General features: G+C 33.0%; 1 protein-coding gene across 3 annotated transcripts in view; it reads left to right on the top strand.

Annotated features, from left to right (window-relative positions):
• The window catches only part of LOC147075984 (glutamate receptor ionotropic, kainate 2-like), a 63,820-nt gene that overhangs the window by 24,831 nt on the left and 23,151 nt on the right, over nucleotides 1–15,838 (top strand). For all 3 annotated transcript variants that reach the window (XM_085942319.1, XM_085942318.1, XM_085942320.1), the window contains exons 3-9: nucleotides 5,013–5,162; nucleotides 5,663–5,929; nucleotides 7,601–7,809; nucleotides 9,816–10,004; nucleotides 12,552–12,716; nucleotides 13,548–13,979; nucleotides 14,917–15,140. In XM_085942319.1, the coding sequence (XP_085798445.1) occupies nucleotides 5,013–5,162; nucleotides 5,663–5,929; nucleotides 7,601–7,809; nucleotides 9,816–10,004; nucleotides 12,552–12,716; nucleotides 13,548–13,979; nucleotides 14,917–15,140 (1,636 nt within the window). The remainder of the gene's footprint in view (nucleotides 1–5,012; nucleotides 5,163–5,662; nucleotides 5,930–7,600; nucleotides 7,810–9,815; nucleotides 10,005–12,551; nucleotides 12,717–13,547; nucleotides 13,980–14,916; nucleotides 15,141–15,838) is intronic.

A 15,838-nucleotide genomic window follows, 5' to 3' on the forward strand; every position in this document is an offset into this window, starting at 1 on the left:
GGACGATGTCAATAAGGGTGCTAAAGCGGCCAACATAGACACCTGAAGGGTACTGGCCCAGGATAGAGAAAGATTTTGGAACAAGCTTAAACCTGCCCTGGGATTTGTAACTACCTACTGATGATTATGATAATAAAATTAATCATGTACATTGATTTTATTTTTATCAAGATTAATTATAGTGAGAATGAGAATCTAAATGTAAAAAGACTGCACCTGACTTTTATTCAATACTGTTAGGTAGAACTAATATAATTTATATTCACTACTAATTAACAGGTATTATCGTTAAAATAACCATTATAAAAAATACAGCTTTAGCCTTTTCATATTATTACTGATTTTACTACTAGTACCTACGTTAATTTATGAAAGAATTATTATATTCAAGACATACTGAATTTTATTCCAGAGTTTTTCTAACAATATTTTCTGCAACATTATTATTATTCAGCTGAAACTATTTTTTACCCTTAAACATCGTAATATTTTTTAGTTCAGTTAATACTTCACGTGAAGTATGACACCATATTTTTAAACCACAAAAATGGCGTATTTTTTGCAGAAAATTCTCACAATAACTTTCGGATCGGACATTTTCCAATTAACAATATGTCACGTGGGTACCTCAAATAAAAAAAAATATTCTTTTCAATACTACTACATGAATTATTTCTTCAAAACAATAACAATTCAATAGCATACTCATTGATTTTCTTCAAAACACACTGATTTATTTTAAATAATTAATAAACTAGAGCGTATGGATACCATGTAGCCACTCCATGAACCCTTGTCACTTCCCAGTCTTTTTGAATCTTCCCAACTGATGCCTAGAGGTTGTGATCGAGAAATCGTTTTTCAAAAATTGTCGAGAAATAATCAGAAAATGCCAATCTCGAGAGCTTCATTTTCCGAAATTTTGAAAAACGATTTCTTGATAAATCGTAAAAAAAGCTTTCGACTTTGATTCTGAATGGGATAAGTTAATTAACTATTTTTTTTATTCAACGAATAATTCACAAGATTTAAAAATGTAACATTCTAATTATTAATTGAACATACATAATTTTGAAAACACTTCTTTGGGAAGCGCTTCAGTGAGTATTAAAAGGCCAATAAATAAAATTTATCGTAATTAAGTATGACTCCTTTAGCATAGTTTATACTATGTGCATAGGCGCGATACCCGAGAGATGCAGATTCGATTCCTACTTTTTTCAAAAAGATTTTTTATATTCAGGAATTAGTTAAATTTGTCCGGAAGACCTAAAAAATGTAAAATAGGTAATTTCGTAATAATGGCGATTTCTCAAGAATTATTATTAATGAAATCACAAGGTCTATCATGCCAGCATCCTATGCTCCAGCTGTATCGTACACACGATGTGGTTAATATTTAGCGGAATTTTAGGACGCTGGATTTTGGTTGCATTGAAGAAATGGCACGGCTAATGTATAATACACTCTTATGACATACATAGAACGTGATGGTCGAGTGCCACTTCTGGTTTAAGTCCGCACACCTGGTAGCCACTACAAGTATCTATTTTTGAAGCTCAGTAGTCCATATTAAAGTGTCGTGAAGTGACAACCGTGAAACAGTACCATCATAATGCTAGATTGACCTTGCGGTATTTGATTTTAATCGAAAAGGTTTTAATAAATTATCACAAACTAAACCGTTAGGCAAAAAACCCAGTAATATGATTGTGGCAATCGCACGTGCGTTGTGTCCGATCCGGACATCATGCCGTTCGGACAAGACGCTCGCCTTCAAGTACAGAGAGGCATAAAAGAGACAAGAACAAAGAAAGCCTGCCGAGCCAAAAGCGCTAAAATTTTACTGTCGCATAAAAAATAATATTATTATATTTTGTGGATGTGGATCCGCGCAGTGCTCTAGAAGTTTAACTGAGGCCGGAGACATATATAACCTGAAGCAAAACTATTGTCCGACTGAACTGGAACTATGGAAATATTTTAATTTAATATTTCGTGAATATATGTCGGTATATTTCATGAATTTTATAGTAAGTATTTTTTATAGTGGTGTAATAATATCATATCTGAGTTTACTGCCCAACTATGTATGTAGATACATATTATAATCATAATGTCACAATGAAAAAAAGTTTTCCCATATAATAAACAATCATTTTTTTAATATACGTCGTATCTAAGTATTTTATGAGGATAGTTTTAGCTCCATTTACTAAGGATTGAATGAGTAGAAGTGAGTAGGAATAATTCTCTTTCTTTCTGTGCCATTTCCATTATCGGACCTCAGTGACTATTTCCGATTTCATTTTGGGCATATTTTCATTGGTAGAGGCTGCTATAAATAAATATGGAGTACTCAAACTCAAACCAGTCTTAACCCACTACGTTTCTTTTTCTGACAGTGTCTCACTTACCGGAAATTTTCCCTTAGAAGTTGACATGCATCGGCATCCTGCATATACTCGATGTCGACTTTCTTAATGTTTTAACCCTTTCGCCCTTGACATCATATCGATATATAGGTAACTTAGTCTTTTTAACTAATACATAGCAAGCTTAAAGTATTTTTAATCATTATTTCTGTCATTGACTACGTTTCCTCTCTATTTAAAATAGCTGAAAATACCTATAGTATTTTACGTTCCGTATAAAATATAGCATGTTTTGGGAATCACTTTGTAGATATTCAAATTATTGACTCCTGTATGTATTGAATGGGCTAATTGTTTTTCACCCTGTGTCAATTTTCTTGAGATAATAGAATTATTATAAATACTATTAAAAACTATTTGCCAAAAACTATATAAATACAAATCTATGCATAGCTCAAGTTGCTCACCTGTATCATATTTTTTAAAGCCTTTAAGTTTAAGCCTTTGAGGCATTTAAATGATTTTTCTTCAGTAAGCAACTTTGAGAGTTGCTTTACGTGAAGACTTGATGGCGTTTATTCAATGTGTGTGTGCTAGCTGTACCAAAAATTGTGAAATATTTAGTAGGTGTTATATTTACCACGTGTTTTATTCTAATATTATGAGTCATAAAGTTTATCTTGAACGATTCCAGACGACGAACATATTATTATGTGGGTCTATTCTATACACAAGGCGGGTATCGGCGACTATTGAGGGTGGTTTATCATATTTATGTATTGAGGTAAAGCTGTGCTATTTGGGCTATTACAAGAATCCAAGGGCCTCGACTTTTGTTTTCTCTTTGGTAAACTGGTACGACCGCGTTGCAAACCTTCGAGCTTGTGAGTTGACACGTCAACTCTCAGTGATTGACAAAATCATGCAAAGGCGCTTCACGTGACTTCGTACCTTTGTGGCACACCTTCAAGGATTCTGTCGCAATGACCGACCCTCCCTTACCTCACAGCGGTGCTATAAACTACACGGTGAAGGTGTCATATGGCAAGAGACTTAAGACATAGCGATGAAGCAAGGGAAGTGGAGAGACATTTTGCTTTCACTATGCTCCGATGCTGGAACGTATCAGGATGCAGTAGGTAGTAATAATAATAATAATAATAATAATTGTATTCGTTTCGTTTTATGTATTTATAAGTATTGATATACAATGCTCGTATAATAAAAACCAAGACTATAGTTTTTTAAATTAAAATTTAATTTTTTTCGTTATCAAACTATTTGGATTACTACGTATTTTTTTAGTAACTAATATATAAAGTTTTTTCACCAATAATTAAATTATGAATAGTTGATGCCAACGTGTTTTGTGTTATTTAGTTAGATGTTGGCTTACCAGAATCATATAATTTAAATAATTATATAATGCAACCAATTAAGGTTTGTGGATTTGTTTGAAACATTGTTTAATTGAAATAATTATCCATGTTTTAATAAATATTATACTCATTATAACTACAAAACATGCACTACTGTGATGTATTTATTTCAAATGAGCTTTGTAAACCTTGGAAAATAAATTGATGATTCGAACAAAACTCACTATAACATAATAATACTCGATTAAATTTCAATTTATAATATTTTTTTACTTTCCACTTAAGTATTCATAATATTCTTGACATGACATAAAATACGTGTTAATAATTTAAAAAAATAAAAATACAGAGAAATGTGAGTTAATAATGCAATAAGTAATAAAATAAGAAATAAAATAAGAAAAGAAATAAAATAAAGTAACAAAAATAAAAGTAGATGGAAGCACACAGAGTGAACTTTGATAGACCCTATCTTAAAAACCTATAAAACAACGTCCACCTAAATTCACTCTCACGTAAGTGGAATATATCAATATCCGAAACGATTTCATTAAACATGGTTATTGCCCTCCCAATTGGCATTACTAATGGCAGGCTTGTTCTGCACCTTGGGAGAACGAACAACGGATGCCCTCGATATATTATTATGTACTGCATTAATATAAAAATAAGAATAAAAATCTATGCATCTATACTCAACTAATCGAGTCCATCACGAGACGTGCTGCTATTGTCACGAGTTCTTCATTCGATATAGTACATCTGTTATTCCACTTAGATCAAGTCTTGATAGTCTTATAATAATAAATATCTTGATCATATCGATCCCATTAATCTCACATCATCATCCTTATTATTGCATTCAGTGTATTCTTGTGTCAACCAATAAACCCACATCTCAACAACCAATCCACTGCCTACTCGTTATCTACCACAAACCTCATCATACCTTCAAAGTGGTGACCCCGACGTGATAACGTGAAGTTACGATCTACCACCAAAAATATATACAGTTTAAAGATAGTAAATAAATATTTTTTATAAAACCGAAAACCTTTAGAAATAATCGGTGATTTATTAAAGATAAAGAATTATTAGTTCAAGACGTTTGTAATTAAATGGATTTCTGTGTTTTCGGTTATTTTTTTTAGAGATTTTAGATACCATCGCTTACAATAATTATTCATGTATTAATTACTCTGAATAATGGTACTTAATGCAATATTGACTACAAATAATTTATTTCTTTATTTTCCAGGAGCAATTTTCCACGAAGATGACTATCCAGCAGAAGTAGCGTTCACGTATGCCATCCAAAGGTTCAACATGTACAGCGCACAGAAAATTCAACTTGAACCCAGTATTCACACAGTTTCCAGCAAGGATAGTTTTAAGGCCGGAAAAATAGGTGAGAAAACTTATAGTATATAATATTACCGATAATTCTAACAATAGGGTAATATTTTATGATTTATTGGACATTACCAGGATGCATTTTTTATAGAAAAAATAATCGCTGGATAAATCTAAAAATCCAGTTATACCCAAGAGGTACAAGACGTCCAATATGTAGACCAGGATCAACAACACAGAAAAGGTTTAAGTAGAAATATAATGCACAAAACTGAGAATTCTAGAGATTTTCTCCATCATCAGCTTGAATCGATTCACTGCTAGATGAAAATTTCATCTCGGTACTTGGATATTCGCTGCCAGTTATTTCCGACATGATTCCGACATTATTAAGGTATAGGATTTTTTGATATTTTTGTACATCGACTGTTTACTAAAATTTCAGCTACTCGTGGACCAAAACAAGCTTCAAATAATTAAAATAAGGTTGTGTAGTTTAAAAACTGGCAAGAATTAAAACAATCATTTAATTGAACAAAACATGATATTTTTCAGCTTGCAATCTAGCTTCTGAAGGAGTTGCTGCGATATTCGGTCCAGGTTCTATGGAAACGCGAGGAGTTGTCGAATCTACCTGCCAAGCCTTGGAGATCCCCAATATTCAGACATATTGGTCAACAGACCACCCTCGAACTGACTTCATGACGCCGAGGATGACACTAAACTTTCACCCCGAGCAGGACACAGCCGCCCAATCCTTGGCTGACTTGGTTGAGGATTATAACTGGAAGGGATTCTCAGTGCTTTATGAAGATTATGATGGTAATATCTTTCTCCTGTATCATCCCTAAATCTAAATACGTATTAATAAAAGTGCTTCTACAATTGATACATCCTATATTACTTCAAAGAACACTACTTAATGAATAATCAAAAACCGTGTCCGGTGTAGCGAGGAATTTAAAAAATGGTTGAATTTGTGACAATAATGGAACCGAATATACCTACTCAAATCTCCCGGCTTAGGCAAGAATATTGCAAACAATATTAATAAAAAAAACCTTTTTTTGTAGCAACAAATTTACAATAATAATTGACAATGTAAAAACCCCATCAACTTGGCTATTCTAACTAGCTAACATGGTAACAGGTTTCCGTTATTTTTCTTGATCCAAAATAACACGGATAATACTCGGGGCAATTCCGTAAATGTACTTGGCGGCTATGTACAATAATTGGTAACACACGATTAGAGTTGGGTACTTCCCGAGACAATCTCAATCTCGAGATTCGGGATTTCCCGAAATGATGAAATTTTGAATTCTCGAGAATTCTCGAGATTTCGGGAATTTAAAAAAATCCTAAAATCAGTGTAAAAACAGACAAATTCCAAAAAACATATTTTTTTTTATTTATGTGAGAAGACAAACAAAATAAATGTAGGAAAACAAAAATAATTCAAAACGATACTTATTAAAATAGAATTTCAAAAAACACAGACTGTCAATCGCGTACGCTTTTGAGACACAAAATTCCCCGATGTTGCAAAAATTGCGCTCATTTTGAGCTGACGTTGGCTTAATTGTGTTAAATGCCCCGACGAGTCTTTGAACGTTTTGTGTTTCCTGACCACTTTTTTCATACAGAAAATCGTTTTTTTTTCAAATAATATTTGATAATAAATAAATCCCGAATCCCGAAAAAAGATTCTCGAGATTCGGGATTTCCCGAAATGTTAAAAATTTCATTTCTCGAGATTCGGGATGGAAAATCTCGAAAATTTCTCGAGAATTCCCGTCGGGAAATTCCGGAAACCCAACTCTACACACGATTAGTTTTTCCAATTAGAGATTTTAATAGGATGCATTTGGAATCAAGTAAGATGTCTTAAAAAATATGGTGCAATACTACCCAACGACATTTGATAGGTCGCGGTTAACACGGTCAACTGCCTGAATACGACTTATCATATTAATATTTATTATTTTTTTTATTGAATTTTGAGTTATAATAATGTAAGAAGAGCCAGAAATATCGTGTATATTGCTATCTAAGGTCAGTGATATTCTTAGGCATAGTCCTACCCTTAAGCAGATTAATAACACCCCCTTCATTGCTTGTTTCAAATTGTCCGCAAAATCGTTAGGTATCTACTTAACTATTTTGTTATTTATCTTAAACATACAACTAAACTAAAACCGACAGGTTTGGAGGCACCTCTAGGAGATTTTTGCTTGAGCGATAAGACGCCATAACAATATGTATTACAATACAACAATAATTATGTTCCTTGATTCGCCGCCGTTTATAATGTGCTGAAGCATGACATGCCTACCACCACAGAACGTCACTGTCTGTGCTTTTGTTTTTTTACGTGTTTATGTGTCAAAGTCTGTACTCCTCTAATATAGGACAAGAAGACTAAAATGATGTATTATTATATTCGTAACTCAAATTACTTAAATTCGTAATAATGATGTATTGTATGTTTAGGACTAGCCCGTCTTCAAAACGTTCTGAAGCGTCCAAGCCACAGTGACCCAATAACCGTAAAACAGTTAAAGCCGAACGATGATAATAGACCACTCTTTAAGGAGTTGAAGCAAGCTGGTGAGACACATATCATCATTGACTGCGCGAAGGAAAGAGTCTTCCAATACCTGCAACAGGCCAATGATATTAAACTCATGGAGGAATATCAGGTATGACTATCAAAAATTATTTCAGTGGTCAGATGGCAAAACTTGTGTACCTTTTGGTAACTATGCAAGAAAGCTGTTTTATTTAGAGATTCTTTGAAAGTTTCTGGCAAATATGTCTTTTGGTGAATATTACACATAATTATTAACATAAAATGTAGTATGTATATCAAAGTACAAAGATTTTCCAAAATTTCATATTTTCCTTGGTAGGATGGAATAACTCAACTTTAAAAATTAAGAATAAACAGTAAGTTATATCTTATATTATCACTTTCTGCAATCTTACAATAACATTATATTAACAAACAAAATTTCAGATAAAAACCGTATGAGTAGGTATACAAGATATTATGTACCTATGTTTTTTTCATAATATTATAAATTAACATTACACAGTACATCAGCATATTTAATCCTAAGACGATCAAGTGGACCAACATGGAGTGGAGGTTGTATTAACAGATTTGTGTTTTTTTACGAGAAATGAATGTACACCACTTGCTCAACCTATTAGATCCTTCCTCTGGGCACAAGCACATATTGAAAAACTATTTTCCAGACCTAGAATTTGAGCTTACGATATTGTAAGCCAGCACTTTACCACTTGGCCATCGCATTTCATATTATAAATTTACGCAATCTTAAATAATAATCAAAAATTGTACAATAATATATTTTAAAGTACACGCAAGTATGCCGAATTAGCTAAGTAGATCAAATTTCAAGAAATAATTATAAAACAACGCACACCTAAACTTATCCTCACATATGTGGACTATATTAATATCCAAATCGATTTGGTTAAACATTGTTTAAGTCCGCCCAATTGTAATTATCGATAGCAAGTTAGTTCAGCACATTGGTATAACAAATAACTTATGTTCCCGATTTCTAAGATAATTATCTGGAACACCTAGGTCAACACTGCCAAAAATGGCTGAGTTCGCATTAACACCCCAAATAAGTCGGACTTGACCACAGACCCTGAAGGCAAAGGAGCGGAAGGCAATTGATGCCTTTGAGATGTGGTGTTGGCGCCGAATGTTTCATATTTCTTGGACAGGGTACAGGACGAACCAGTCAATCATCCAGAGACTGCAGATAAAGGAATGGCTCTCGACAATATGTCTGTGACGAATTCTTCAGTTTTTTGACATATTGTCCGGCGCGGATCGGACAACCTGGAGAGACTGGTGGTTTTGGGTGACCTCCAGGGAAGGCGAAGCAGAGAAAAAGCGTTTACGCGGTGGAGCGACCAAGTAAAGTAGCAGACTGGGGCACCATTCATTCTGCCCTGAGAGAAGCGGAAGATTAAGAAAGATGGAAAGTCGTAGTCGCTCAAAGGATGGAAAAATTAAAAAGTGGGCATGATAATCAGCCATGAGTGTACGACCAAGAAGAGAAAGTCAGAAAAAGGACGCAGCCAAATATAGATCTCTTATAAGTTGTATAAATTTGGTAGTATTAACTTGATCAGCGATGTATTAGTGGTAGGATACCAACCGATTTTTTTAAGTTTTAAAAAAGGTACCACAATCGTAATTACCACGTTTTTCTTAGATCGTATTCGTGTTTGTTCGGTTGTTGTTTGTCTAATACAAATCTTGCAATCGATTTTTAACTAACATCCCGACTAGCTAGACATTTGAAACTTTTATAATATGAACACGATGCCAATGCATTCTTTTAATGCGTTTGCCATCTTTAAGTAAAATTGAATTCATTTTCAGTTAATTCTGTTTTGTATGAAAAGTTATTTTGGAAGAAATCCGTAATCCAATCCACTATTATTGGTTGCTAAGGAGGTGGTCCTAGCATCTGAATTATTAATATATACGTGCGTTACTATGGAAATCAAAATGACATTTCAGTATTCTATTTTTGTTTGTTTATTGCAAAATATAAAATATATAAAAAGTTCTTTTTATCTTGTAATTATTTTAATATTATGTTCAGATTAGTTTATTAAATAGTTGTTGTATTGTTTATTTTTTTTTGGTTTACAGGTCTATATTCTAACTGGGTTCGACCATCATACCATTGACTTTGTGGAGTTAAAGCATAGTTTAGCGAATGTGACATCGCTTAGAATGGTGGATCCTACCAGCTATGAGCTTCGGAGTGCTGTCAACGACTGGCAGCAAGGCGAAATGAGAAACCATCGGGCGGCTGACATTAGCCCAGAATCAGTTTTAGTAAGATAAGCATTACATTCATACAACAGATAGCAAACATCAGAACTTCCCAACTGGTGTGCCGAGAGGGATTAGGAAGTTTGTCGCGAATTATTGTTGCGCATAGTAAAACTCAAGCGTCTACTCAATATGTCGCGGTATTCTTGGCTTAATATTTGAAGACATAGGTACATATAATATAATCTACGCAATAATGACAAATTAAATATAAAACTCTTATAATCTATCGACACTATAATATAATATATCGTCACATTACTATTAAGACCTCGTATGTTCGATATTATGGAAAAATTAAGTATGTTCGACAAAATTTAAACTAAAAAACATTTTAAATCATTCAATCGACAAATTTTAGAAACTCGTAAGTCTCGTGGTTTCAAACATGGAATTAAAACCTCGTATTTCACAATCAGTATTAGCAGATTCATCGATTAGAGAGGTGTTTAAAATATTGTTTATATTACGTTTTTTCCTTCCCCTCAACATTCCTCTCAAACAGACTTAGAAGACGAAGTTTTAATAGTAAGGTGACGATATTATAATCCTATATCGTAATATATTGCACTCTCATATCGTAAAATGGTCAAGTATAAACCGTTACAGTCCCGCCTTTTTATAACATTTTATTATTATGTAAGAAATCGTACACATAATAAATTATGTTATATTATGCTATTATGGAAAATATTTTCCGATCCTAATATGATCATATGGGCCTCTACGGAGTAGAAGTTTGTATTAACATTTTTTTACGAGAAATATGTGTCAGTTACTTTCTCAATCTATTAGGTATTAACACCAAATCTACCCTGCCCTATGTATAGCTCATACAAATATGCCCTAATTCGTCATCTAAAACCTAAATATTTTTATTCACCCCCTAAATGCAGGTTCACGCCGTCTAGAACATTTACTTTCCCCGAAAATTCAGAATTACCCCATATAACAGGGTTGTCAATAAAATCGATAAATAAAAAAAGATTTTTGGTCGATCGCCAAAAATATTTTATTTATGTAATTTGAAAGTATTTTATTTATTATGCATATTTCTATTATCCAAAATTTTTAATTATAAAATTCTAACAGCATAAAACAGATGGCAGTAATGCTACCAAAAATATATCATTACCGCCATATTATGTTTTTATATTTAATATTATTATCATTACTTAGGGCAGTGACTCATTTCGTTGGAGTGGTTTCTAAGAAGATAATATCACTACAAACTGTCAAACAAAACGCCTAAATCAAATAAATACCTAAATCCACATCCACACATCTTCATACATATATATATACTTAAATGTTGTATATCAATACCATTGACCATAATATAGTCTCGCATGTATATCAATCATATAGGATATAGCAAAGATGGTTTACATGCGAGACTATTATGGTTTTGATGATTTATTTTAATTTGCTTATTGAGTATAGGTAGTATTATTAAATAGACAGGAGTTTTTTTACTAAACCTTCAATTATTCATAATTTGTTTGTTATTTTTTATTGTGGCCCTTGACTTGATACGTAGGTAATGGAGTTTTTACCCTTTTTATTGTATTGCTTAGTTATATTAGTTATATAAGTTAGAGTTAATAGTATTCGGGGTCAGTGCTCATTTGCCTTTTGGTGAGTATACACAGTACCTGAAGAAACTCGGGTCGCCAAAAACGACTCAAATAGAATAGTACACAACTTAAATCCATTAGAATTTAAATTCAAATTCCATCAATTATCATCGGTCGATAGTATTAATATTAAAATTTATGGATTTTTCTTCTCCAAAGTAGATATTATGTAAAAATTAGTTGACAACCCTGCTATATAATTAATAATTGTACAACCCTTACGACGCGAGAATGAAACAATAAAAATAGTAATCAGTGCAAACTAATAATATATTCAAAGTTAATTAACTTCCTTGTGACATGCGTCTCTCGACAATCGGACGTCTCCCGAGCTATAATGTTGTCCCTTCTACACTATAATAACTTTTTATCCCCGTAATCTAAATTGAACTATAAGTTTACCTCTCCTATGTAATTGTATATTTATATGTATAAAATTAGTCTCCGCGGACTGCTTTTCACGCTAATCTCTGTGTTTTTTAATTTCATATTGTAATATAGGTACTTAACATAATGTTAATTCACCTGTGCGTCTCCTACACTAAACCCCCAAAAATGAATGACTCCCGACTATCAGAACTTCAAGTTCCAGCCCATTGAGTATCAATCAGTACATACTCTGATTCCAAACACAAATTGAAAATCAATATGTGTAATAATTACCAGACTCAGGATTCAAAAAGCTGGGATTATGAGAAGACTCATAAGCTGATCGGCCATCGTGGGCCTCAAGAAAAATTATGCAAATGAAATAATGTTAATATAATAGTGTTGTGACAAGTATAGTGAAAATGACAAGTATAGTGTACTGTATAGTGTAATATAGCAACCAAACCATTATCGATAACATTATTAACTATATTTATTAAAGATATTATCAATATAGTATGTATATGCATTTTGTCGTTTTTAGTTATCCACTGCACTGACTCAAGATGCCGTTAATCATTTTGGATTAGCCCTTGAAGACCTTATCAACTCCGAAGAGGGTTTGCAGACCAGATCACTTTCTTGTGACCAAGAAGATGGAGTGATGATGTGGGAACATGGTCTAAGACTAATTCAGCAGATGAAAATTGTAAGTACTACGTGTAATATTAACAATCAACTAACAATTAACTAACTTACTCAGATATTGATTATGTATTCACTTAGAAACAGTTTTTTGAGGAATCCCTTTTTGGGGGCGGCAAATCTTCGTATCGGAACGTATTAATGGCCAACACAAAAATGAATTACCTTCTAATTAACTATTTCTTTTATTCAACGAATAATTCACAAGATTTAAGAATGTATCATTCTAATTATTGAACATACATACTTTCTGAGAGAATATATTATAACCAATAGAAAAAAAAAGAAAAGAAAGTGTTTTTCAAAATTATGTATGTTCAATAATTAGAATGATACATTCGTAAATCTTGTGAATTATTCGTTGAATAAAAAAAATAGTTAATTATAAATTATTAGCAAGTTCAAGTAAGTTACATCATAAAAAAATATTGGAGAAATCCACGATGTCGGTTAGTAATCGAAGAAATAGGTATCTACTTTGATTTAAGAAACAAAAATCGATTGCCAAAGTACTCGTAGCTTGATTTGGAAGAGCACTGATGAGTAGGTATTAAAATGTCACTGCGTAGCATAGTGGTAATGCACGGATAGGGCGTAAACCCGGGAGATGCAGGGTTCGATTCCCCGCCGAGGTGGCTTACTTTTTTCAACAAAAAAAATATTTTTTCTATTGGTTATAATATATTGTCTCAGAAAGTGTTTTTCAAAATTATGTATGAATCACCTTCTGCTTTATCAATTATTTCATTGAATTCTTGAATTAAATAATTTGGTTTGTAATGCATAATAATTTATAACTCCAGTTTAAATAAATGTATTATTTTTTTTCTTCCAGAAAACATCAACAGGTCTCACTGGGGAGATATCATTTGATAGCAACGGTAGACGCACTCAATTTCTTGTAGATATAGTAGAACTATCCAAATCAGGTTTCAAAAAGATTGGATTCTGGGACTTAGCCCATGGAATCAATTACACCAGGACTCAGGGAGACGTGGACAAAATATTAACAGAGAAGTGGCAGAATAAGACTTTCATTGTATCATCAAGATTAGGAAAGCCATATCTGATGGATAGAACGCCAGAACCTGGACAGGTGCTGGTCGGAAACGATAGATATGAGGGATATTCAATGGATTTGATTGATGGAATAGCAAAGATTTTGAACATTTCGTACAGATTTGAGCTTGTTCCTGATAAAAAGTATGGTAGCTACAATAAAGTCACCAAGAAATGGGACGGACTAGTAAAACAGCTTCTTGATTTGGTGAGAAGTTATTATTTTAATATATTTTTTGAACCCTAATTTTTTTTTGTTTGGCTAATTTTAATATTTTAGTTTGCCAATCGATACAACTCAAAACTGATTTATTAATCTCCGCCAGTCTTTGACTACATACGAGTACTTACTTTAATTTGAATACTATAAAATAAATATATATAATATATACTATGAAATTTATGAAAAGAATATGTATGAGACCAAAATTCGTCAAAAAATATTTTCAAGTATCGGAGCAGCACGATATGCCAAGAAGTCTTCGACTTGCTAATAAACGAACGTAACAAAAATCAAGACAAATTTCAATTAATGAACACAAAAAGCTTATATAGAGTGTGTAAATCTTTATTCGATGTGAAAATAATATAATTCCGTAGTCCTGAAAAAACACAAAACATTTTTTGTATTCATTAATTCACTCGTATGGCGGCAGGGTTTGGGTGACAGCATAGACATATTTTAACAAACGCACAACCACTGTATTACAAAATAACACTGTCAAGACAACGAAACTATAGGGGCACCAGTAAAACCTTTATCCATGCCAGCGCATTTTCATCATCTTAGTAAATGGCAGAGAGTCATACAAGATGCAAGTCTCAAACATGCCGAACTGCTTGAGTTTCTTCACATTCATATAAAAGGCTAAATAAAGGGGATTTAATCACTACTAAGAAAATACCGAAAAAGTTTTATTGGTTTCTTAAACCATTAATTTTCTTTGTATTTTAATACTTCTTAAATACGAGTAGTAAGTTTTCACTGTAATAATGTGCATTATTAACTTTTACTTTTACGGCGCATGGATTTTCTGATATTTATGTAAAACCGGTATATTGTTTTCTTCATAAATTATTTAATCTTCATCTATTTGTTGCCCTATGCTTCCATTAATGATGTAATAATGTTTCACTTTAAACAGAAAGCTGACCTTGCGATTTGTGACTTGACGATCACTTACGAGCGCAAAACTGCAGTTGACTTTACGATGCCTTTTATGAATTTGGGTGTCAGCATCTTGTACAGCAAACCTAAGAAAGAGTCAGCGGATCTTTTTTCTTTCCTGAAACCTCTATCCTTGGATGTATGGATTTACATGGGCACCGCTTATCTAGGTGTATCCATTTTGCTTTTTGTTCTTGCCAGGTGAGATGCTACTTATTCTGTCTTGCAACTTTATATTATATGAAGGTCGGCGAAAAGCCCATATTCAGTTTTACGAACGAGATCACTTACTCCCATTTCTCATGCAACGAATACTATCTCGTGACCATTGTTTGATAACGTGTATAGGAAAGTGTCCATAATGTAATAATGTTAACTAATAAGTGGAACTCGTCAGGATTAAATGCCTTCGGTACATTTTATCGCCACGCAAGGTTCTGTGAAATAATAATATTCTATTCGAATGGGTCGTATTGATCAATACGATTAGCAAATCTTCACCGGCAGATTTTTCGTGGATTGTTGACTCTCAGAGAGAATGGTAAAAATATATACCATCGATCTACTTTTCGAGATACATTGAAGATAATCCCTCCAAACCAAAACCCGCCATGCACTACACTCGGTCTTAATCGAGCGTATCACGTGGCCCTACATTGGCGATGTGAAGCATCTAGCTCAGTTTCAGGCCGGGAATGCCCTAGGAGAAGATACCTAGGACTAAGGTTGCTACGCTCAAAGTAAGCTCTGACTGAGTTTAAAGAAGTTACTTTCTAATGCACAGTGCCGGAGAGAGAAGAGCGCAAGGAACTTATAAAAATAAAAATGATTCTAGTATATATATAACAAGAATAATGAAGCTAATCATCATGGACAGCAAAAATTATGTGATCTCTCTT

This window comes from Rhyacophila brunnea, unplaced genomic scaffold (genome assembly GCF_057557595.1).
Source record: "Rhyacophila brunnea isolate RB1 unplaced genomic scaffold, BYU_Rbru_1.0 scaffold_14, whole genome shotgun sequence".
Taxonomy (NCBI): Eukaryota; Metazoa; Arthropoda; class Insecta; order Trichoptera; family Rhyacophilidae; genus Rhyacophila; species Rhyacophila brunnea.